General features: G+C 45.3%; 1 protein-coding gene across 1 annotated transcript in view; it reads left to right on the forward strand.

Annotated features, from left to right (window-relative positions):
* The first annotated feature begins 905 nt into the window (after window positions 1–905).
* The window catches only part of LOC121273768 (solute carrier family 22 member 3-like), a 46,913-nt gene continuing 21,908 nt past the window's right edge, over window positions 906–25,910 (forward strand). The window contains exons 1-5 of the mRNA XM_041180937.1: window positions 906–1,316; window positions 10,128–10,231; window positions 10,315–10,469; window positions 17,027–17,195; window positions 17,300–17,417. Coding sequence (XP_041036871.1) covers window positions 906–1,316; window positions 10,128–10,231; window positions 10,315–10,469; window positions 17,027–17,195; window positions 17,300–17,417 — 957 coding nt within the window. The remainder of the gene's footprint in view (window positions 1,317–10,127; window positions 10,232–10,314; window positions 10,470–17,026; window positions 17,196–17,299; window positions 17,418–25,910) is intronic.

Here is a 25,910-nt window from a genome sequence, read left to right on the forward strand (position 1 = left end):
AGATGGCCTTTGTATAATTCTCTTTGATATGGTATCTGCATCCTACAGGGGTCATTAGCATCTCTTCAGAGGTAAAGTGGTGCAAATTTCTTCGATACTGCCAGATTAGCCCCTATTGTCCAAAGGTCACAGTCAGGCATGGCTTTTTAAAAGATCAATGTCCAGTTTTATTTGGACTTTAGAAATTAGCTATGAGGGTTTGTGGTCTTAGACCCATTATAATAACTTATCCACCAGCATAAACACCTAATCCCTCCATTATTGGTGTATTATAGCTTTAGTGTGTATTATATATAGAATATAATGTGACAATTTATCAATGTTCTTTCAGCAGCACCTCCCAAACTGTGATCTTCACATCCCATAAGTAAAAAGGAAGCAGGCTTGTGACTACAGGATCACCTTCAAGTTCCTATTCGCGTTACACACTATCCCAGCTTGGACATATATCACCGTTCCTTCATTGCCACTGGGTCAAGATGCTGGAAAATCCTACCTAACAGCATTGAGTGAGCACCTTCACCACAGGGGCTACAGCAGTTCAAGAAGACGTCCCACCATTACCTTTCCAAGGGCAACTAAGGATGAGCAATAAATGCTAGCCTTACTTGGCATTTGCCCCTGTGATGTCCACATCCTGGTAATTTTTTTAATTAAATCAGCTTGATGTAGAGGACGATATTCAAAGCTATTTCTGAATTCTGATGGCTTTTTTGAGTTGTCAACCTTTTTTGAAGCTTGTTTGTCAGAATTTTCTATGATGGTGTGTATCTGAACTCTGTACTAGTTTCATTCTGTACCAGTGAACCATGACAGTCAAGGAACAAGGAATGTGAGCCCGCAAAGCTGGAGAGCAGTAAATCTTTATCCCTTCATACAGACACTCTCCTGCACAACCTGCAAAAATGTTAACTTTTGATGATGTTTTAAAGGATATCGGAGAGTTTGGAAGATACCAGAGGTGGATTATCCTGCTTTTGTCTTTCAGTGGGGTGACATTTTCATTCCTGATTGTTGTTTTTGTTTTTCTGGGAGTGATTCCAAATCACTGGTGCAGGGGTCCTCCTGGCACTTTGGAGCTGAGGGAAAAATGTGGGTGGTCTCTGGAACAGGAAAGGAATTACACAGTGCCTCTGGAGAAACCAGGAGGCTCCTCATACAGTCGGTGTGAAATTTATGATATAGACTGGAATGCAACTTTTCTCAGCTGTGACTATCCCGTGTCACTAATCACAAATAATTCTGGCGACGTACTGCGTACGACTTGCAAGAATGGTTGGTTTTTCGATGGTTCACGTACAACAATCGTAAGCGAGGTAAATAAGATTACATTTGTTTCGCGAATGTATAACAGGACCTATATTAGCAAACTGGTAATATTCTTGCTTGTTCCTTTTAGTCTACATGTGGTTAATCATGAAAGTGAACTTTCCTAAGGTTGACTCTACTCAGTATAACAGGAGGCTTCATAGTATCAAAGAAGTTTACAACACAGAAGAAGGCCATTTGGCCCATCGTGCCTGTGCAGGCTATTTATAAGAGCTATTTCAAGGGCAATTAGAGATGGGCAATAAATGCTGGCCAAGCCAGCGATGCCACAGCTCATCAATGAATTTAAAAAAATTAAATCTAGATTCACACCTCAGTTTTATCATTGTAACCCTGTAAATCAGTCTCCATGAACATGTAGAATTTCTTTTTAAAAGCTCCTATGGACTTTACTTCCACCTGCCTTTCAAGTCGTGCTTTCTAGATCTTAACATCTCTCCCTGAAAAAAAAATCCTAATTTTAACATTTCAACTCTTGGTCTATTGTCAATTATTTTCAGCATACATCCTTTGGTTACCAACCCACTTTCCAGTGGGAACAGTTTCTCCTCCCTTGCTCTAACCAAACCCCTCATAATTTTGAATACCTCTATGAGGTCTCCTTTCAACGATCTGCTCTAAGGAGAACAATCCCACATAATTGATATCCCTCATCCCTGGTATCACCCCAGTAAATCATTGACAGTGTGCCCGAAAAAAAAGGTTACAAATTTTGTTTATATTTCCTGCTGGCGTGGGAAGCACTTAAAATCTAATTTATAACTGTGAATAATTAATAGAAATTGCAATAAATCATTGTAACTCAAACATTTTGCAATCAGTACATGTGGTTTTTCCTAAGCCATGGAATGTAGATGTCCTTTTGTCCTCATGTCTGGTTAGGTTGAAGAAAAGTACAGAGTTCAAATCCGCAGCTTTCTCTAGACAATAATCAATCTTGGGTAGTGCTATTATGTTGGCACATCTCCACAAAGTTGTTTCCTTCTCTCCGTATACCGAGTCCAGCAGCCGAATTCTGGCTGTGGTTGTCATTCGTGTTTAGTTCTCTTCTCTCTTTTTACCTGCTATTCTGCATTCTACATAAATTTTAGGAAGACTAAATTACGGCTAAGAATGAGAATGGAGAAAGGGAAGATCAGTCATTGTGTATCTTGGTTTGCTAACACCATTGGCTGGATTAACTAATGACTTTTTGATTTTAGTGTTTTACAGGCGCTATCCTCTGTCTAAGATAGTGGTAACTAACTATATAAATTACTGCATTTGTTTTGATTACAATTCCTTTAAAAGCATTAACACGTTGCAGATTTAGCCCGTAGAAACCCTATTTAATGGCTCCTTGCCAAAGATATCCCCCATATTGTCTCTGAATCCTCCTCTATTTTGGAGGAAAACTCTCCTGAAGAGAATGGTCTTTTCTTGGCTGACATTTCCTTTCTGATTTATTTCCGCCATCTTAGTAAAGAACCTCTTTCCATTGCTCCATGCTGTTTGGCCATCTTCAACTACTTCATTCACGGTACCCCTCATCCTAATGGCAGGGGTGGGGATGTTTGCTGACAATTCCACAGTGTTCAGTTTCATTCACGACTTATTTAAGGATGAAAAGGTCCATTCCAGCCAACAGCAGAACCTGAATAACATCCATGTTTGAGATGATATGTGGCAGGTACCATTCACAAAAATCTCAAACAAGAAAAAGCCCAGCTTTGCCCCAACCTCCACTCACATCATGGAACACCACTGTCTAGCCGTATCAAAATGGTGGATTCTGGAACTGAGTATCAGTGAGATCAAGAGTGGGTAGCATGTATTAGTTAAGATGCATTTATCACAGTATATTCTTCAGTTCCCTGCCTAAAGGCTGGTCCTTGGTGATTATCTGCTGAACCACAGCAAAGTTCTGTGATTTGTTTTTACATGGGTAGGCTGAGGAGGAGGGAGACCCCAAGTCTGCCTCAGCTGGAATAGGGAATCAAGCCCCATGCTGTTGGCATTATTCTGATCCACACGCTGTCTAACCAATTGAGTTAGCTGGCCTCCCATATACCAGAGTGTAAAGGCTCTTTATTCATCCTTTAACGTGCAATCCCATTCATTTCAATCATCAGGTCAAACCTGATTTCTTAGAAAATGCAGACTTTCATGTTGAAGCTGATCTTTGCTGTGAGCACAAGAAGATTAGGAGATGAGCCCACATAGGAACACAGGGATAATGGCTATGCTGGCATTTATGTTGGATGGGCACAGATCACAGTGTTCTAGGCAGAGCATGTGCAGGATGGAGGCGGGGAAATTGATGAACATGAGAATGAAAACATTGAGGTGACAAAATCATCGAGCCAGATCTCCTGGTCACTGGATTGTCCGAGGCTGGACATACCCCCAAAAATGTGCTTTGGGAGTCTATGGAAGTCCTGACACACTGATTCCATAGGAATTGCCCAGGAAATTTGAAATTCCATTGGTCAATTTCCCTGCTCACCAGGAGCCTCCAAAAAAGACTCCGACTCTGAGTTAGAGTCGCAGATTTCAGACAGTTCCAACTTACCTGGTTAGTTATCCGGGAAATATTAGGTGGAAAAATCCTAGTCTAACTCCGGGGTAACTATTCAACTGAACCGCACCCCGACTAATGCCCCCACGCCACCCTGACCCGCACCCCCCTCCGTCCTGAACTGAATGGGAAGTATGCCGTGTGTGCACTGGAAGAGTTAGGAGAGATCTGCTAATGACATCAAACAGATTTTCCAGCTAATTTGATGCTGTTTTTTTGTGACTTTGGCCATAGAGGACCAGTGCACCCATGTGCTAATCATGAATGCCTGCTCTAGCGGTATGTAAAGGGTCAGCCACCCAATTGGAAGCTGGGGATGATTTTGTCTTCTGTGGTGACAAAGTTTGTGGAAGCACTGAGGCTTGTTTTTGGGGGTCTGTTAGTGAGCTGATGCATTCAGGGAGGCCAGAGGAGTTGGTCACCTGGACAAAGTGTGTCAGAGTTATGGGGGCTGTAATTGCAGTGCCTCTGGGTCCGCCACATGACCAAGAAATGGAGCAGAGGCCGTAGATATGGGAAGTTCTTGCAAAGGGAGGAGGAGAGGCCTCTCCATAGATGGCCATATCCATAGGTTTTCAGAGAGCTTCACATACCTCACCTCATCCAGGAGCGATGGATCAGATTCAACAGGGAGATAGCAACAGAATGGTGCCACCTCCTTCAACAGGATATGCAGCCTCACACCAGGGGGCAAGGACAGTGCTGCCAGGGGCCATTAAAGTCACAGTCACATTAAACTTCTATATGGCCAAACCATTCCAGGCCAGGGCAGGCGAAATGCCCACCATCTCCCGGTACTCGTCCATCTCTACATCCGGGAAGGTGACAGGAGCCCTATTTGCAAACAAAGATCTTTAAATTGTGTTCTCTCTAAGCCAGAAGAAACAGGATAAATGGGGAGATGAATTTGCCATGATAGCAAAATTCCTATAGCAAATGGTGCTGGGAGCCATCAACTGCGCACACATGGCTCTGCAAGTCCCCTCATTTCAAGGGGGTAAGGTACAGAAAACACAAAGGCAACCATTCCATCAATGTGCATTTGGTGTGTAACCATGCATAGGCCATAATGATGGTGAATTCCCACTTTCCTGGCTGCAGCCACTTCTTCACCCTGAGGCAGTGTGAAGTTCCTGCTGGGCCTGGGTCTCCAGGAAGACCCAGGAGGAGGCAGCTAGGAGACAAGGAATAGATACCTCCTCCATCCCCTGAGCATAATGAAGGCTATGCACCAACCAGAAACCCTGTGGAACAGATCACTGGCATGCTAAATCAACTCGTTCACTGTTTGGACCACACAGAGGGCCATGCAGGATAACCTCGAACAGCTCTGGGCCTAGAAGGCCCAGCTCTGGGCTGCAACATTTTGGTTGGGCTGGCTGGCTGAGAAGCAACCACAAGGGCACTAGCGGAGTGGCGGTGGTGGGAACTTGAATGTTGCCACCCTGAGAGAGGGCAGCATGATCATGGCATGATGGCGCTGCTGTCATCCCCACAGGGTGGCACCTTAAGGGTCCTAGTGATCTTTTGGAGCATGCATTGCTGGATTGCTGTGAGATCCTTTGGGCACTGAGACCCACAGTCATGGTGGCAGCACTCTGAGACTTTATGGCAACAACCATTGGACTCGTGAGCTCCTTCTGAGCTTCCACCACTATACTGTGATGCTGGGTGCCTTTTGAATGTGCAGGAATGGAAGTAAATATTGCAACCAGCAGATGCTGTTTCCTGGGAAGATCTGCAAGTACTGTCTTGGAATTGGGCACCCCTTCCACTCAGGAAAGGATGGGCTCCAGGCTCTGTGCAAAGCCCTGTGCCAAGTTGGAGCTAAACTTCCTCATGTTCCCTGACAATGACAACAGACTCTGCGGCAGCCCTCTCAATGCACCAAGAATCTATGTGTGTACATTTGCCAGCATTCTTCTGTACACCGCCCCATCAAAGTCCTTATCTGAGTGTCCTGTGGCAGAACTCTGCTGAGACCTCAACAAAAACAGAATTACCTGGAAAAACTCAGCAGGTCTGGCAGCATCGGCGGAGAAGAAAAGTTTCGAGTCCTCATGACCCTTCGACAGATCTTGAGTTCGAGTCCAAGAAAGAGTTGAAATATAAGCTGGTTTAAGGTGTGTGTGTGGGGGGCAGAGAGATAGAGAGAGAGAGAGGTGGCGTGGGGGGGGCGGTGTGGTTGTAGGGACAAACAAGCAGTGATAGAAGCAGATCATCAAAAGATGTCAACGACAATAGTACAATAGAACACATAGGTGTTAAAGTTAAAATTGGTGATATTATCTAAACGAATGTGCTAATTAAGAATGGATGGTAGGGCACTCAAGGTATAGCTCTAGTGGGGGTTTTTTTATATATATAATGGAAATAGGTGGGAAAAGGAAAATCTTTATAATTTATTGGGAAAAAAAAGGGAAGGGGGAAAACAGAAAGCGGGTGGGGATGGGGGAGGGAGCTCACGACCTAAAGTTGTTGAACTCAATATTCAGTCCGGAAGGCTGTAAAGTGCCTAGTCGGAAGATGAGGTGTTGTTCCTCCAGTTTGCGTTGGGCTTCACTGGAACAATGCAGCAAGCCAAGGACAGACATGTGGGCAAGAGAGCAGGGTGGAGTGTTAAAATCTGCCGTCGCATCTGTTCCGATGATGCTACATTCAAAAACAGTTCCTCTGACATGTCCTCCTTCTTCCTTAACCGAGGTTTTCCACCCACGGTCGTTGACAGGGCCCTCAACCATGTCCGGCCCATCTCCCGCGCATCCGCCCTCACGCCTTCTCCTCCCTCCCAGAAACATGATAGGGTCCCCCTTGTCCTCACTTATCACCCCACCAGCCTCCGCATTCAAAGGATCATCCTCCGCCATTTCCGCCAACTCCAGCATGATGTCACCACCAAACACATCTTCCCTTCACCCCCCTTATCGGCATTCCGTAGGGATCGCTCCCTCCCGGACACCGTGGTCCACTCCTCCATCACCCCCTACTCCTCAACCCCCTCCTATGGCACCACCCCATGCCCACGCAAAAGATGCAACACCTGCCCCTTCACTTCCTCTCTCCTCACCGTCCAAGGACCCAAACACTCCTTTCAAGTGAAGCAGCATTTCACTTGCATTTCCCCCAACTTAGTCTACTGCATTCATTACTCCCAATGTGGTCTCCTCTACATTGGAGAGACCAAACGTAAACTGGGCGACCGCTTTGCAGAACACCTGCGGTCTGTCCGCAAGAATGACCCAAACCTCCCTGTCGCTTGCCATTTTAACACTCCACCCTGCTCTCTTGCCCACATGTCTGTCCTTGGCTTGCTGCATTGTTCCAGTGAAGCCCAATGTAAACTGGAGGAACAACACCTCATCTTCCGACTAGGGACTTTACAGCCTTCCGGACTGAATATTGAATTCAACAACTTTAGGTCATGAGCTCCCTCCCCCATCCCCGCCCCCTTTCTGTTTTCCCCCTTCCCTTTTTTTTTTCCAATAAGTTATAAAGATTTTCCTTTTCCCACCTATTTCCATTATATATAAAAAAAACCCCCCACTAGAGCTATACCTTGAGTGCCCTACCATCCATTCTTAATTAGCACATTCGTTTAGATAATATCACCAACTTTAACTTTAACACCTATGTGTTCTATTGTACTATTGTCGTTGACATCTTTTGATGATCTGCTTCTATCACTGCTTGTTTGTCCCTACAACCACACCCCCCCCACCCCACCTCTCTCTCTCTCTGTCTCTCTGCCCCCCACACACACACCTTAAACCAGCTTATATTTCAACTCTTTCTTGGACTCGAACTCAAGTTCTGTCGAAGGGTCATGAGGACTCGAAACGTCAACTCTTTTCTTCTCCGCCGATGCTGCCAGACCTGCTGAGTTTTTCCAGGTAATTCTGTTTTTGTTTTGGATTTCCAGCATCCGCAGTTTTTTTGTTTTTATCTCTGCTGAGACCTCGCCTACCGGTGAGCTGACACATGGGCTATCCATGACCCCAACCTGGTGATAGCCTACACATGCCCAGTAACACACCACCACTCCCAACTCTAAACTAGTCACTAAAGTTCGTGCAGTGTCAGTGTGTGAGTTGGTGGCCACGGGTGTCAGATAGAGTGATCATCAGTTGTGTGTTACTGCTCTCTCTCTTCCTCCCGAGGAGGCTGTGGCTGGGAAAGAAGCAGTTCTTGGGTAACTGAAAGTGGAAAATCTGAAGGCAAGGATTGAGGTAAATGAAGGGATGGGTGGAAAGCAATGGTCACAGCATCTGCAGCTTACACTTCATGCCAAATAAAAGGGTGGGAAGGGAGTTGAGAAGGAACAGAAGACAGTAACATACATTTCACTCTAAAGTTCCAGGCAATGCAGAGTGCAATGGGGTTCTTTCACATCTGGACCTACAATGCAGAATACCATCTGCTGCACAGGGCTCAGGAGATGTAGATGCGCCTGTATCCTCCACAGCTTTTGCTCTGCTCCCTTCAATTTCATGCTATCTTGTCCTGCAAGATAGAGAGAAGAAGGTCTCAGTGCTTGTGTTGCACAGTGTTTGGGCGATATCCGTGCCATGAATCAACAGCTGGCGGTATGCAGAGGTAGCCAGATGTGAGTGTGAGGCTGGCATCAATTGAAAGGTGTGTGAGGGTGAGCTGGAGTATGCATATGTTCGGCTTGAGTCCTGGCTGTCAGGGACTGCTGATGGGTGATGGGAATGTGGTACATTGAACTGTGTGAGACATTGGTAGTTTGGTGGATCGGAGGTGACATTTGAAGATGTATTCACTGACCCTGAGCACCCATGGAAGGTCATTGAAGTTTTTCTGGAACTGCTGTAAGGTCCTCAAACCTCTTACATTGATCTCCCTTGCCGCCTACTCCCATTTCCTTCGGTGAGTGTTCCTTAATGATGCCCTGGTCCTCCACAGAAACACAGCCTGTCTCCTGTTGACCTCCATGACCCAGATCCCCTGCAGCATGCCCAAGCAGCCTCTCTCTGCCCTGATGCCCATTTTCTTTGTTTCCAATTGCAAGCAATTGCAGTACTGACGGTCAGCATCAGTTTCCTTTCTGTAGTACAGCTTCCCTTTAAGAGGGTCAGACTGCCTTTAAGAGCTAGAGGCTAGCTGGAACACGAGCCAACCTTGCGCATTGCTAGGCTCCCTGATGAGTGTGCAACCAGCTAACAGCATGGGGAGTGCTCACTACAATAAGGCAACACAAAGTTTGTGTGCTGCCTGCCTGAATAGGACAGAATGTAAGCAGGTTATGAATTGTAACCCCCAAATGTCCAAAAACAGGTGCAAAACAATTTTTAGCCCAAATGTTCATGAGAACCTCACACTGGATGTCAGGTGTGGGGATGGAGGAGATGGGATAGAGAATCAGAAAAGACCATTTGTGGTTCCTCTCCCTCAAAGGTGACTTGGGAGTAGTCAGAGATTTTGATCACAGGCAGGGAGAAGTAATACAGTTTTAGTTAATCCAACAAGATATCGGCACATCTTTTGCTGGAGTGGGGTATCTATAGTGCCCTGTTAGTTAGATTTGTTCAGGTTTTAACATTTTTTGCCTACAATGGACTGAGTGGATTTCCTCTGTGCTATATGACTCCAGGATTTTTACACCTGTAAATGTTTGGATTTGAGGTTGCAAAGAGTTGATCTTAAATCAACATCTCTCAGCACATGGAAGGGAAGGAACTTGGATTTATATAGTGCTTTTTAGATCCTGAGGACATCCCAAACCATTTCAACACCAATGAATTCATTTTGAAGTGCAATCGAGGTTGCCTTGAGACAAGTGTGGCAGCCAATTTGCACATAATAAGAAAAATAATCAGTTAATCTTTGTTTGAATGACCAGGCCATCTTTGTCAAATTGTGCCGTGAAATATTTTCCATCTACCTCTAAAGGGAGATTGAATCTTGATTGAACATATTATCCGAAAGACATGAGAATAATATGATATTTCATGCCTGATTTTGATAAGTTATTTGATAAAATTTAATTGGAACTTCTGGCTGAAAGGGAATCAAGGAAGAGGCTGTCAATTAGCCAAACTAACCCACTTAGCCTATACTAAAGCAATGACAGTACATGCACATTAAGAGCTCAGTTGCTAATATTGCCAAGTCTAGTTTCTAGACTTATGAGTATTGTATTTATAATGTCTGAGATTTGTAAACGCATCTATACACTTAATAGACTATCTCCTTTTTATTCCTTTATTTTCTCCCCCCAAAGTATGAACTTGTATGTGAAGATGCCTGGAAAGTGGATATGTCTCAAACCTGTATTGAAATCGGCTTTTTTCTCGGTGCACTGATCACAGGTTATGCCGCAGATAGGTACGTGATACCCACAGTCTGACCATAAATTTGTCCTCTTGACTCCTTCGTTGCCTAAGTGAGAAAAATTGTTGCATTTACAGGTTTGGCCGAAAGCTTTGTTTACTGACCTGCCTAGCTGGAACAGGAATTTCTGGGATAGCTGTCGCAATTGCACCTACTTACCCAGTGTTTGTGATTTTTCAAATCCTGGAAGGCTTGTTTGGAAGAGGGATATGCCTGATAAATGCTGTCATTGGTAAGCCTTAAATCTGAATGTGATTTGATTGAAGTGAATGCCTTTTAAAAATACAATTCCATGACTGTAAACACTATAGCCTGGATTTCAGAGCCAGCAGCAACACAACAGCACTTATTGCTGACCTGAAAAGCAGTTGCCCACAGGGATCTAGTAATCTTTGCAGAATGAATTTCCCCTTCCCTGATGTTAGCTTGAATTTGGAGCCAAGTCCAATTATGCAGCAACAGTAATGGAAGCCAATCACATTGAAATATTCTCACAGACAGCAAAGAAGGAAGTAAAATTACATGATTATCATTCACTTGCTAAGTAATTCTTTTACAGAGAGCAAAAGAAGGATTGGGACAAACACATGGGATTAAGGTAGACTCGCAAATATCATAAGCAAACTTTTTTTTAAGCTATTATTTTAAAAATGTGCAGTTTTTTTATCATTACAGAGAGATTTGACATTCCACAAATATAAAATTATGTTTTCAGGGCCTTTCAGGTAGTTATTATACACTTAGGACAGAATTTTCCACTCCCATTGGCTTTGGAAGTGTTTGGGCCAAACATCATGAAACCAGTTTGCATTCGTCTACTCCACCTGTCAATGGTGGGCCGTGTTCCCCACCATCACACATTGGGAGCCTAATTTCAATATTTTAGCATCTCATTATAAGCCCTGCCTGTCAGAATCACACCCCCAAATCTGGATCATAAGCACACGTCAGTGTGATTGCAAGCCGACATGTTTCACAACTGAACGTAAGCGACATGCACCTGGCGATCAGCACTTCGCTCGGGACTTTGAGGTTTGTTTGCCAACTTGCTTCAGGTAGCACTCAGTCTTCAGCGCCAGGCTTCACAGGCAGAACCACATCACTTTTAGCGGGGGGTGGTAGTCACAGGCAGGTCTCTACCTACCCAACCAGCCGTACGGTGGGGTGGCCTTTCAACAGCCAAAGGGCTAAGGTTTGCTTATGGAAGGTGGAGAAGTGGCCTCAGGCAAGGAAAGAGGCTGCAGGTTGAGGGCTGTGCTGGGGAAGGGGGGGTATCCCAGGACATGTGTGGGGGGGACATGTTGATCTGTGCAAATGGCCTCAAGATGCTGAGGGCTGAGGAGGCAGTCTCCAGAGGACAAGATGCCAGATGGAGATGTGAAGATTTGTGTGAGAGAGCGAGTGGTGATGTTCTTTGAGCTGACAGTGAGTGAGATGCCAGTGAATGTGTGATGGGCTTGAGTGTGAGAGTTTAGGATGATGAGATGGTTGCCTTACGCTGGCAAAACAGATGCGATCATTCGTCCTCTTCCCGCTCTGGATGGCCAACCTTTTCTGCGTAGTGTTGGCATTGATCACCACTGCCACCACCTCCCAAGCCAGAGTGCTGAGATTGCTCGACCATCTGCAGCTAGAGTGGGGGTGGAAGACATCACAGCAGACTCTAAAAGGCATTCCAGTGACAGGTCACAGCACTCTTCTGGGCTGTAAGTATTGAGAACTGTTTGCATGGCTGCTGTTTAGATATAGCACCTGGAGTGAGGAAACGGTGAGGTAACAGCGTAGCGGGCGGTTCAGAGGCCACCCCACCAGTGAGATGGCGTGTTTCCTGTGTCTGCATAATTAATGAGGCAGGAAGAGGGCGGCATGGCATGAAAACCCGTCATTGCAGCCGATGGATAAAACATCATTTTTCACACCCGCTACTGCACTGAGTGCAATTCTGAGACAATTCTGCCCTTAGTATACCATTAGAAAGCCAGTTATGCCTCATTCAACAAAGTGCAGTTTCTTCAATATTTTTAACAGAGAGAATAGTAGCATAAAGGGGCAAGCTCTTGTCAACTCAGTAATTTATAATTGATTGCAGATGGTGCGGTGCCTTCAACAGTGCACCCTGGAGAAACATGCAATTACTGACAGAACATTCTAGATTTTAGTGGTTAGCTGTGCGTATGCAGACTTCAGAAATAGCTGTCAGTTTCCAAAGAGTAATGGCAGAAAATGCTAACAAGTTTACCATTATGAGCACAAAATCCAGGCCAATGGTATTTAGATTTTTTAAAGCAGTAGGGGCATTTTCATTGAATAAGTTATTCAGACAGACTTTGGGCTTAATTGTTATGCAGGGGCTGGCTCACCCCGCAGTCATTTTACGGCCATCAGTCATTAATTGGCCCGAAGCAGGCCTTCTACCCACATTGTAAAGGAAGCCCCACCTCTGAGAGCTGCCATGCTCTCTTGCCCCAACAGTTCTCTTGCCCCAGCAGCGCCACCGGGAATGGTGGCCACTGCTGAGGCTACAATTGGCTCCAAAGAAGAGGCGCCATGGACCTGAACTTTCAGGGTTCGTCAGTGCCAGGCTGGTAGGGCATAGCAGCTGGTTTGGGGGGTGGGGGGGGGGGGCCAGGGTCAAAAGGATGTAGGGAAAGAAAACGGTGTTGGGGGAAAGCCTTGGGAGAAGGCCTCCGATGGGCACAGGGCGCCTAACCTGCAGGCGACTCGCTTAACCCAGCCACAATGTTAATACTGTATTAAAGTTTATCTAGGTGGTTTTTGAGATTGTGCTGAAAATGTGTTTATTTGATATAGGAAAATAAATACAAATGAATGAAGTTGTTCCATTATTTTTTGTTAACATCATTATTGCGTCCCCAGAGAAGAATCGTACTTTAGAAGGGTACAGCTGAACTTTTCATTTGTTGGTTTGGCCGAAGCCTTTTCGTACCGCTAGCTAGCGGTTAAACATAAAGAAACGTTCAAAAGAAGTGCTGAATTAAACAATACAAAAATGTTCATATTGCCGTTCCCACTGATACTTTGGCCAATCTGAATTGGGGAGGTGGGGGTGAGCAACAGTCCGGCCCCGTCTTCAATAGAGAACGTGGGTGGAGTGGGAGTTATTGGTGACCACCATCAGTGTGAATGAAAGGCTCTGATCCAATTCTAGAATGTCTCAGGATTTGAAGGTTGAGTAAAGGGACCTGATCCATTTGCAAAACACCTTTCCAAAGGACATTCTCACGAGCAAGGTGAGAAGGATGTCCCACTCTACATACTGGAGTGCTGCCTCTGTCTGATGGGAGAGTATTTGGTTTGGGGTTCAGTGTCACTGTAGCTGAGGACTGTGATAAATTGATGCCTGGTGTTCTTTGATTGGACCATCATCTGAATCCTATTTAATTTTGGTAGATGTGGGATCTTAAGGTTTTGGCCTGCATTTTATGTTATTGCTGAGCATTGCTGAAAAAAGAGACATGCTGTCAAAGCTTTTCATCTTGCACTCGTCAGGACAGGTGGAAGAATATCAAATTTCAAAGAGAACAACAATTTATACTGTATGAGAAAAGTGTGATGATTTGTTGGCAAGTCAACTCTGATTGGTCAAGGCATTGCCATGAAGAATGCACCAGGGAACTATTGTCCCCCATGTTTTTGTTATTACTGAAGAGAGATATGAATCTGGCGAATATACCTTTCCTGGGTACCAATGTAGCTGTCTTAAGCATGCTTGAGGGAGGTACTTTCACTCCTATGTTGCTTCAGTAGCACAGTCCTATTCATTTGATCCTGAACTTGTTCATTTCAACATTCCAGTGATAGTGACAAATCACCCCATTCCCTTTGCGTACTTAAACAGAACACTTGCCACACATGCCAAAAATCAACATAATCTCTGGCTGCTAAAGTCAACAAATTTTTAAAGCCCCGAGCAGTATTAAATGATTATGTCACTTGCCATTTCTGTCGATACCATGTTCATGACTGACTTGCTCCGTTAGAGTTGGCAGAGGGGAGATTCACTAGATGGTGCTTGTTGGGTTGCTTGGGATCCTGAGTTGTACAGCAAGTGATAGATACCCAATTGATTAAGGTGGAATCAGAGGTTATGCTACTGTTTACATGTAAATGGAGGTTACACCAAAGTTAAGGCAGCGGAACAGGACAAGACAAGAGGAAATTCACCCTCTGAAAGTGCCTTCCTTTATCCAATGCAAACTTCAACACTAAAAGTGAAGTGCCACACTGGGCCAATTTGGTTCTTTCTCAAGTCCAACTCCATAGATTTCTTTTCTGTATCCTAAGGAACTGAACCAGCAGTAAATAATATTAACACCATGAATTCTATTATATGACATTAACACCGTAGGTGTGAAGTTCATTAGCACAGCACTACTTCTATACGCACAGCAGGTGCCTACCTGTATTTCCCAGGGGCACAATGAGCTTCTTGCACAGCACCTATGGCATTGCACACAGATCTGTCCCTGTGACTGTCAGAAAATGCTGATTTGGCACCATTCTAATTTCATACAGCCCCAACAGCTGGGATCCCAAATTTAGACAACAAATGCACAAGCAGTGTATATTGATTACTTAAGAAGAAAGATGAGCATGAAGCTGCAGGATGAGCCCTAGAGTAGCGTGTTTTAAAGGGACAGTTGCAGGTAAGGTAATTTCTTTGGAACTTTTTCCATTGCAAAGTGTCCGGAAGTATTCTGGATTGTTTCTGGAGATGTTTTAATCAGCTCCTGCATTTGAAAAGGAAAAGAAAGGGAAGCGTCAAATTTTTATAGCATTTTTCATAACCATTGGAGTCTCGAAGCGCTTTACAGACAATGAGGTATTTTTGAAGTGTTGTCACTGTTGTAACGTTGCCTGAAAGTATTGCCTCACGCTCACAGGAATGGTAGAGGAGTAGGTGACCTGAGCACAAAGGTTGCTACAGGTATTGGGGTAGCAGCAGCAGTGCCTCTGGGTCTGCAGCATGGCAGAGAGATGGAGCTGTGGCCAGCAGCGGTGGCAAGATCTGTGCCATCCCCTCGGCCAACTTGAAGCTGGATTCCTTCATGCTCCTCGGCAGTGACAGAGGCTGCCTGACAAGCCAACCAATGCGATCAGATTCTCTTTGAGCATGCTCAATCAGGGCTCTCCCCTCCTGTGTACTGGAAAATGAGCCATTCCTCACCCAGGCCCTGTTGCAGCTGACTCACCACTTGCTGATCTGCACTCCATACTAACCTCCAAGGTAAGTGCAATGCCAATGAATAAACTGGTGGCTTTGAGCGTTTGACCAAGTCTCTTCATCAGTGTTGCACTGTTGCTCCCTTTTCTCCTCCTGGGTGTGCTGTGGCTGTGGAGGCAGCAGTTTCTATGTGTCTGAAAGCAGGAGCTCAGAAAGGGAATATTGACATGAATGAAGGGGGCTATGGTGGGAAACAAGAGGTCCATGATCACACCATTAACAACTTCATCTTCAATGTTCTCAGTGATGTTGAATGTCATGGCCCCTTCTCAGTTACAGCATGATGCAGCAAACCACCTCCTCTGTAGGGTGCATGAGATACAGGTGGTATTATCCCCTGCTGGCACTGCAGTGCTCCTTTCTGTTGTGTGACACCTTGTCCTGCAAGAGAGAGGGCAGAATGTCAATGGTTGTGCAACATTCTATTTGGATGATGTGCCTGCCATAGCTGAATAGCTCAAGATACGCAGAGGTTGTGAGAGATGGGTGTGAGGATGACAGCATTGGTGGGTTTGTGAGTGCGAGATGGAGTATCTGGATGTGAGGCATGAGCCTTTAAGATCAGGCTGTTGTATCATGTGCTTTTCAAACAATACTGCTGGGGCCTCCTGCTGCATGCAAAATGTGCTTGCTGCATTCAGGAGGTGACAGCAATGCTGAAGGTGTACTGGCTAACACCACAATCCCACGGAACATAAGTAGATGAATTTTGTATGTTGCCCAACTAGATCCAAACAGCAAGTTACAAACTGGTGGAGAGAGAAACAAAGTTAATGATTCAGGTTGATGATGTCCCATCAGAACTGGAAAAAGTTAGAGATGTAATGGATTTTAAGCAAGTACAGAGGCAGGGAAAGGGGGAAGGGAGGAGAAAACAAAAGGAAAGGTCTTTGAGAAGGTGGAAGGCAAGGATAATAGGTGATCAGAACTTGGTGCACATTGTTGTGTTAATATAGTGATATAATCTTTGTGCTTATTTACTGTACAAGACACAAGGCACAAATCGCTCATAAGGGATTGGGTAAACACATTGTGGGTTTATTTATTAAGACTAGACACATGAGAACAGTTATACATAGGTTTAAAGCATGAAGACATCAGAGCTGTGCGTGTGCTCTGCTCAAAGCAAAAGTGAAACTAAGACAGGCTCACATGATACATTTCCCTTCCAGTGATGTCATGCCGATACCCCTTAAAAACATATTACAACACAAGTTAGGTTAATGAAGTTTTGGATAGACTCAAGTTTATGGAGCCTGCAGGATGGGATGATGGCAAAAATACTAACACTATAAATTATAAGCTGCAGCTTTGACCAGGGTTTATCTGAACATAGTAAAACTGATGCATTTTCCATACACAAATCCTTCCAACCAAGTTTCATTCATCATCCAGGTGTGCTGCCATGACCAAGTGTCTTTTACTCTTTCTGTCATTGGCAGCTCTAAGGACAAGCCTCATCAGTTATAGTCAAATACAAATAACCATGTAAATACAATGTTTTATTATGTATCTACCATTATAAACTTTGTTATCTCTTTCAGCCACAGAACTGGTTGGACCAAGATACAGAAGAGTCATGATATTTGTAACACAAGCGGTCTTCTCATTGGGTATAATGTTACTTCCTGGTTTTGCCTACATGATTAAATCTTGGAAAGGAATCCAAATGGCCATTACCGTCCCAAATTTTGTTTTGCTGCTGTACTGCTGGTAATTTGAACTTACAGCAAACTTTCCCATTCATTAATATTGTATCACAATCACTTACTGCATGACGGAATTGATTTTACATATTTGACCTTTTCCAATTGTAGCTTACTCCCAGAATCTCCTCGGTGGTTGTTATCTCGCAAGAGAATTAAAGAAGCATTGAAAATCGCTGAGGATATTGCAGAACAGAATGGCAAGGATCTCCCATCAACTTACAAAGAGGTAATAGATTTTGTTGTACACTTGGAATATTGGAAAACCAACACTGAATTTCAAATTTCAGATGAATTTCAAATGTATCGACCATAAACCACACAAAAAGTTAAAGATTTTGGGGCACATGTATTGTTACGATCCCCGTGAGGAACTGTAAATTCAGGTAACTAAATTTACCGAATGACCCCCCAAATGAAGAAACTACCGGACAAGATTTCATTTTTTGTAACTTTTACTTCAACATGAGTAAGAGTCAATGTAAATTAAACATGAATTAACAGGCAAACGCTGCTCGGTGCGAACAATGAATTGCACATGGGGCAGAATTTTACCTCTTGTGGGCGGGCGCACACCCGACCCGATCGGACGTAAACTCACGCGAGAAGACACCGGGCGAGTGGCCCGACGTTATGCTGGATGCGTGCAACCTTCAGGTCGGCGGGCGTGTGTGAGTGTCAGAGCCGTGCCTACCATCAATCAAAAGACCACTTAAGGCCATGATAAACCCAACTGATTTCATGTTGTCCCGCGCTCCTCGCATGGGCAAAACAGGCAGTGGGCAGTCCACATTTTGCAAAACCTCATCCAAGGGCAGAATAAAAAGATTCAGCAGCATTGCCAGTGTGAGTAGTGAGGAATTTAGGAGATAGTTTGCTGCTGGTTGCTTATTTGAACTTGACAGCTTCACCTCTGTTCTGAGCTTCATTCTTAGCATTTTCAGGCTTCATTTCAGGACTCATTGGTGTTTCCAAGGCCCCCAGAGGATTTTGACCATGTGGACCCTTCCAGGTATAAGACAGCCTTCCGTTACTCTGGTAATGGGGATTGTGGTCTCCGCTGGAGGCACCTCCTCCTCTGAGGAAGAGAGGGGCAGAAGGGAGTGGCGGCCAGGTGTCCCAATTCAGCTTCCAGGAGAGGGACCTGTGGGTGGAGAGGCGCAGGTACAAGGTGCTCAGGGCCAGTAGGAAGTCCAAGGTGGAAGGATCCACAGAAGATGCCACTATCCTACTGCCAGGGTTTACAGGCGGCAATGAAGCTACCTCAATATGTCCGAGGTGCAATGCCGAAGGAGGTTCCGCCTCTCCAGGGAGACAGTGACCTCCATTTGTCAGGTGATCGGGCCTGAGATCAGCTCCGACTGTATGTGTGGAAACCCCATGCCAGTGGCTCTGAAGGTCACAGCGGCCTTCAATTTCTATGCCTCCGGCTCTTTCCAGGGCTCATTGGGGGATCTGTGCGAAGTCTCCCAATCAGCTGTCCACAATTGAATCAAGCTGGTGACAGAAGCTCTGTTCAGACGGGTACTGACTTTTATTCATTTCTGCATGGACAATGTCAGCCAGGCTGAGTGAGCCAGAGGCTTTGCAGAGATTGCTGGGTTCCCCTGTGTCCAGGGTGCTATAGACTGCACATGTGGCCATCAAGGCACCAGCAGGTGAGCCAGGTGCCTTCATCAACAGGAAGGGCTTCCACTCCGTGAATGTGTAGTTAGTGTGTGATCACAGGATGCTGATTCTACCAGTGTGTGCAAGATACCCAGGCAGCTCCTATGATGCTTTTATCCTCAGATACTCCCAGGTGCCAAGACTATTCAGTGCTCTGGCCTGACTGGATGGATGGCTGGTGGAGTTTAAAAGAATGAGAAGCGATCTCATTGAAACCTACAGTATCCTGAAGGGGCTTCTTAAGATAAAAGCTGACAGATTGTTTCCACAGGTCAGGAAATGTAAAACACAGGGCTCAGTCTCAGGATAAGACTGAGATGAGGAGACATTTCTTCGCTCAGAGGGTTGTGAATCTTTGGAGTTCTCTACCCCAGAGGGTTGTGGATGCTCCATTGTTGAATACATTTAAGGCTGGGTTAGACTGATTTTTGGTCTCTCAGGAAATTAAGGGATATGGGCAGCGAGCAGAAAAGTGGAGTTGAAGCCCAAGATTAGCCATGATCGTATTGAATGGTGGAGAAGGTTCAGTGGGCCATATAGTTTAATCCTGCTCCTATTGCTTGTGTTCTTATGTTCACTCAGGTTTCCCTCAGTGGGTGGGACTGGAAAATCCTGCCCAAGGTGGCAGGACTACAGAAATTGGTGGGGCAGAGAAATTGACAGCCAGGAGAGGCTTTAAATACTAAGATCTAACACCTGCTTCCCTACCTAAATGAAAAACATTTGGACTCAGGACCTGTTCTGAGAATGTACTTTCACTGCTTTAGAGGTGATTTCTGTGGAAGTGACTTGGGGGTGGATTTTCCCCTCGGTAGGCCGGCGTGGCAGGCGGGCCCGGGAGCTGCCACACAAAACAGCCCACCACCCACCATCAGGTCCCGGCTGCAATTTCATGCTGGCTGGCCAATTAACAACCAGCCAGAGTGAAAGGTGAGCTGATAACGCGTGCTGGGGGCAGGAGGAGCGCGAGCGTTGAAGTCTGCGCATGCACGCGGGTACGCTCAGTGAAAGCTCCCCAAAAGCACAGAGCTGCCTCAGGGAGCCTGAAGATTTTTAACATTAAAAATGAAGATTTCAAAAATAAGGAATACACGCCCCCTCATGTGACTCTGTCACATGACCAGGGACATGCTAAAAATGAGTTTTTAAAAATGTTACTGTTTTTTTAATCACTGTTCGAAAACTCATCCCGCTCGTGGATGAGGTTTTGCAAAAAATGCAAAGGCCGCTTGGCCTATTCACCCGCCTGCCAACCGTAAGGTTGGACGGGCAGGGAAAATTTCACTTTACTGAATTGATTAATGGGCTTAACAGCCCTCTTAGTTGTCGGTGGGCACACTGTCGACTCTTGCGTACGCTCGCCGATCAAAGAATCATGCAAGTACGCGATGATGTCGGGGCGTTCGCCTGCCTCCATCGCACGCTATTTCATGCTCCTGCGTGTTGGGCACGCGCCTGCACGCCGAGCTGAAAATCCTGCCCTAGGGGTTTTTTTTGCCTTTGATCTGCCCTTCCCTGCTGTCAGCCTCCACAGCAGCATGCGAGCCACTTATGAAACTCTACCTTGGACCTCAGAAGACGAAGAAAAAGAACAACAGCAGCAGGAGGAGCATCACCATCACCATCAGCCTTTTCCTTAACCATCTACTGCTTCACAGGGCAGAGGGGATATGTACAGACCTCCATCCTGCAAGAGGCAGTATCCCCCAACAAAGTTAACAAAGTGGCCGGACTAGACAAGCATCCTATAGCAAAAATTGATGACTTGTACCCCAAACTGGCAGGGAGAACCGTATACACAAAATTCAACATGAGCCACACTTACCAGCAAGTCAAGCTAAACAAGGCCTCTTGGGATTTTGCAACTACCATCACACACAGGGTGTTATACCAGTGTACCAGGTTACCCTTCGGTGTCTCATCAGCTTGTGCCGTTTTCCAGTGGACCATGGAAAATTTACTTCAAGGGCTGCCCCATGTTGTGGTTTATCTCGTTGGTGTCCTAGTATCAGGACTAACTGATGAAGAACACCTGGCTAACCTGGAAGAGGCATTAAAGCATTTTTCACAAGCTGGAGTATGTTTGAAAAGGGAAAAATGCATCTTCCAAGCAAAAGAAGTGGTTTACCTGGGTCATAGGGTCGACTCGCAGGGCCCTCACCCAGTAGAAGACAAGGTGAGAGCTATTCGTGAGGCGCCAGCACTGCAAAACACCTCAGAACTCAAGTCCATCTTGGGAATGGTTAACTACTATAGTCATTTTCTCCTAAATTTGTCAACAGTATTGGCTCCATTATATGGGCTACTCAAGAAAAGCCACAGATGCACTTGGCAAGCTCCACAACAACAGGCTTTTGTAGCAGTAAAGCAGTTACTACATTCATCAGTCCTGTTGGTACATTTGAACCCAAAGAAAGAATTAATTTTAACCTGCGATGCATTCCCTTACGGAATAGGGGCAGTACTCTCCCACCAGATGGCGGATGGCTCTGAACAGCCCATTGGCTACATCTCAAGAATACTCAGTGAGGCAGAATGAAGATACTCACAAATAGAGAAAGAAGGCTTATCCATTGTATTTGGCGTTAAGAAATTCCACCAATACATCTATGGTTGCCACTTCACCATTGTATCCAATTACAAGGTGCTACTAGCCTTGTTTGTGGAGGATAAGGCAATGCCACCAATTGCCTCGCACGCATCCAAAGGTGGGCACTGATCCTAGCTGCTTACAAATACACTTTTATCCACCAGCTGGGAAGCCAGATTGCCAATGCCAACGCTGAGCTGATTATCTCTAAAGGACAGCAATGTGAATGCCCCCATCCCTCAAGGACTTGTCTTGCTATTAAACTTTCTGGATTTGTCACCAGTCAATGCCAAACAGATCAAAAAATGGACAGACTGCGATCCAGTGTCGTCTCACATCAGGGAACAAGTCTTGTAGGGATGGTCCAACGAGCCAAAGTCGAACGAAATGAAAACCTATTTTAACAGGAGATATGAGCTCACCTGCCAGGATGGCGTCTTACTGCGGGGAGCAAGAGTCATCATGACTCCCAGAAGAGGACAGCCATTATTGGCAGGATTGCACAGCTCTCACCCCGGCATCTCTAGAACGAAAATGTTGGCGTGCAGCTACTTATGGTGGCCTGGGATGGACACTGAAATCAAAAACATGGTCAAGAGCTGCTTGCAGTGCCAACAGGTGCAGAAATTGCCTCCTTCTGCTCCATTGCATCCATGGGTCCGCCACCACATTGACTGTGTGGGGCCTTTTTTGAGCACAATGTCCCTGTTATTTACAGATGTTCACTCCAAATAGAAGGATGTATACAAGGTGAGATCACTCACATCTTCCTTCACCATGGGCAAATTGCATCAGAGCTTTGCGATACATGGTTTACCAGAGATAATAGTGTTTGATAATGGAACAGCATTCACCAGTGGAGAATTCCACATATTTACAAGCCTCAATGTCAAGACCTCGACATACCGCCCTGTATCCAATGGATTAGCTGAGAGGGCAGTCCAGACCTTCAAGGCCAGAATGAAAAAGCTAGATGGAGACTCTATAGCGACTAGATTATCACATTTCCTGCTCAGCTACAGGGCTACACCACACACAAAGCTGGTATTGCCCCCACAGAGTATTAATAAAGAGACGTCTCAGGACATGTTTAAGTCTCATAAGGCCGAATTTAGGGGGGAGGGAAGAGAGAAGTCAGGAGGCCCCGATAAATGAACACAATTGCCACAGTCATGAAAGAAACTTCACTGTAGGAGACACAGTTTATGCAAAGAACTTTGGAGATGGCCCCACATGACTATCAGGTGAAGTTAATGCAGTGACAGGACCCCTGTACTACCATATATTGGTTGAAGGTTGGATAACCAGGAGATATGTAGATCACCTCAGGAAAAGGGAAATGGATCCACAAGAAAAGATGCATTTAACATTCCCATTGGAGACTACACCACCGGCAGGAGAAACTCCCCTTGCTTTGGAAGCACCTGTAGGATCTGTTGAGCCTGAGAGAGTCGAAGAGGTAAATCTACAGGTTCCTACTGGGGAGCCTAGTGGGCTGTAATTCCTGAGAGGGAGGCCTCAGATAAACCAGCCAAAGTTGTAGAATTACGATGGTCGACATGTTTAAAAAAATCTCCTGAGAGACTAAATTTGTAAATAGTTTATTTATGTAAATAGTTAATTTATTGCAAATTGTACTTTCAAGTAAAGGAGGAGGGATGTGATAATCTGAGGTGCAATACACCTTTAAGAGAATGTGAGCAGATTGACCGTGTGGCTATAAGACCCAATAGCTGTGTAGTGCGGGCTACAATGTTAATGTTAGTCTAGAGTAGGGTCTGGTTGGAGAAGCACACATCATGTTAGTGCTCTGTTATCTGTGTAAATAAATAGCATGTGCTTCACCTCATATTGGTCTCTGCATCTGCAGCATATTGTTATTAACCCATCCGCCGACAGATAAAAGTGCAATTGGTTCACGAGCAAAACGACCCCATTGTAGGACATAACATCATACTAATCTGTTACCCCCTACAACATGAGCTTTTATTTTGCATAGTAACCTTTGCTGCGGCACCTTGTCTAATGCCTTCTGAAAATCTAAGTACAGCACATTCACAGGTTCTCCTCTATCCACATTGTTTGTTATTTCCTCAAAGAACATGGTTTCCCTTTCACAAGACCATGTTTACTGTGCCTGTTATGTTCATCCTGAACCATTCAAGCCTCCTACAGATGTTCACATCTTAAAGCAGAATCAGCAGATGGCTTCTTGAAAACAAGGATTATTCTCTGAAGATATGGCTGATGATATTTGTGCAGAGTCCAATCACTGCTGCCCAGGAAAGGTACAACAGGAGACACATGAGCACCAGTGTTGTAAACTATCGGGATACCGAAGATTCAGATGCTTGGATTGGTCTGGGGGTGTCCTTCAGTACGCCCTTCACCATCCATAATTGTAGTGGCCTGCTGCACCATGCAAAACATTGCACAGCAGTGAGGATTGGAGCTCCAGGAGGAGGAAGGTAATGATTGCTCTGCTTCTTCGGAGAAGGAGGAGCCTAATATAGCAATGGCATTTGCAGCCAAGGATGCCTGGCCGGACTGATTCAGGCATACGTTGGCAAATCTGAGGCAGTGCCGCCATCTAACACATCAATTCTGAATCCACTGTGCCCCTCAGCCTCCTACACAAAGCACTCCCACAGGCAACAATTCATCTCTCTCTCAGCCAGCCATTGCTTGTTATTAACTCTTGTCATACTATTCTTCACAAGGCAGAAGGCCACTTGGCAGGCGACAGTCAAAAATGTTGAATTTTATGGCTCATACCAACAACAATAACATGCATTTAGATAGCACCTTTAACATTATGAAATGCCTGAAGGCACTTCACAGGCACATAATAAAATAAAATATGATACTAAACCACTTAAGGCAATATTAGGGCAGGTGACCAAAAGCTTAGTCAAAGAACCAGGCTTTAAGGAGCCTCTTAGAGGATGGAAGAGAAGTAGAGAGGTGGAGAGGTGTGGTGGGGGTATTCCAGGGCTTAGAGCTTGGCAACTGAAGGCACAGCCACCAATGGGAGAGCAATTAAAATTGGGGATGCCCAAAATTCCAGAATTAGAGGGGTGCAGATATCTTGGAGGGTTGTAGAACTGGAAGAGATTGCAGACATTGGGAGGGGTGAGGGGATGGAGGGATTTGAAAACAAGGATGAGAACTTTAAAATAGTGGCCACTAAGCTCAGGACTGATGGATGAAGAAAATTTGGTGCTAGTTAGGACACAGGCAGCAGAGCTTTCAATGACTTCAATTTTACAGGGGTTAGAATGTGGGAGGCCAGCCAGGAGTGATTTGGACTAGTCAAATCTAGAGGGAACAAAGCCATGAATGAAGGTTTCAGCAGCCGATGAGCTGAGGCAGGGACAGAGCTGAATGATGTTATATAGGTGGAAACAGGCAATCTCAATTATGTTGTTAAAATGGGATTGGAAGCTCATCTCAGGGTCAAATATGACACCAAAGTTGTGAACAGTCTGGTTCAGCCTCAGGAAGAGGTGATGATGACAGGCTTGATAGAGATGGAGAAAGAACCAGAGGAAAGAGAACCATGAAGGATATCAGCTAACATAGGAGACAGTAAGGGAGGTTAGGTGATCAGCAGTTTAATAGGATTAGGACCAAGGGAGCAAGAAGTGGGCCTCATGGAATTGAAGAGTTCAGAGAGGGAATGAGAGGGGATAGGAGAGAAATTAGAAGAAAATACAAGTTCAGGACTAGGACAGAGGGAATATGGATGAGAATTGGCCCAACGGATCAGGGGATGGTAGGAAAGCGGCAGAGGCAACTGATTGGATGGCCTCAGCACAAAATAAGACACAAAACATAAATGTGACAATGCAACACAGTGTTAAAGACACAAGGGAATACCCTGTGCAACTATAAATAATTTCTCTTCCTTTTCGTATTACTCCTACATGGAGTGCAATCGCTGTAGCTTCATTAGATCTAGAAGCAGGCTGCTCACATCCCTGCACTGACACCTCAAATGCTCTTAGTCAGCTTCTTCTGAACTTTGGAGCCTGTGAGGCCCTTGTCAATCGCTGCCTCAACTCCCCCTGTGCAGGGGCAGAGTCTGCCATCAAGATATGGGGGAGTGGGTTAGGGAGGCAAGGATAAGAAGTAAGAGCGCTTTGAGCTGAGTCCCGCTTTCAGCCCATTGATGAAGGCTAGCATGCAGTCAGTTGCCTGTTGTGTCTTATGCTCACTCAGGTAATCACTCTTTCCATGGATGTGGACATCAGTACGAATGCCTAAGACATCATGGCGCTCGTACTAGAAACAGACTCCTCAATCTCTCCCCAGTTGTATGTACCACATCTGGAAAAGCTGACAGAACCTCTCACATTTTCTAATGCTGCTCCAGAATAGTCTTCTTCAACAAAGGCTCCAAAGCTCAACATCTGCATCCACCTCAGCCAAGCCTGGAGTGTCCTGCACCCTCTGGAGGGGACT

The sequence above is a fragment of the Carcharodon carcharias genome, chromosome 2, assembly GCF_017639515.1.
Source record: "Carcharodon carcharias isolate sCarCar2 chromosome 2, sCarCar2.pri, whole genome shotgun sequence".
Classification (NCBI taxonomy): domain Eukaryota; kingdom Metazoa; phylum Chordata; class Chondrichthyes; order Lamniformes; family Lamnidae; genus Carcharodon; species Carcharodon carcharias.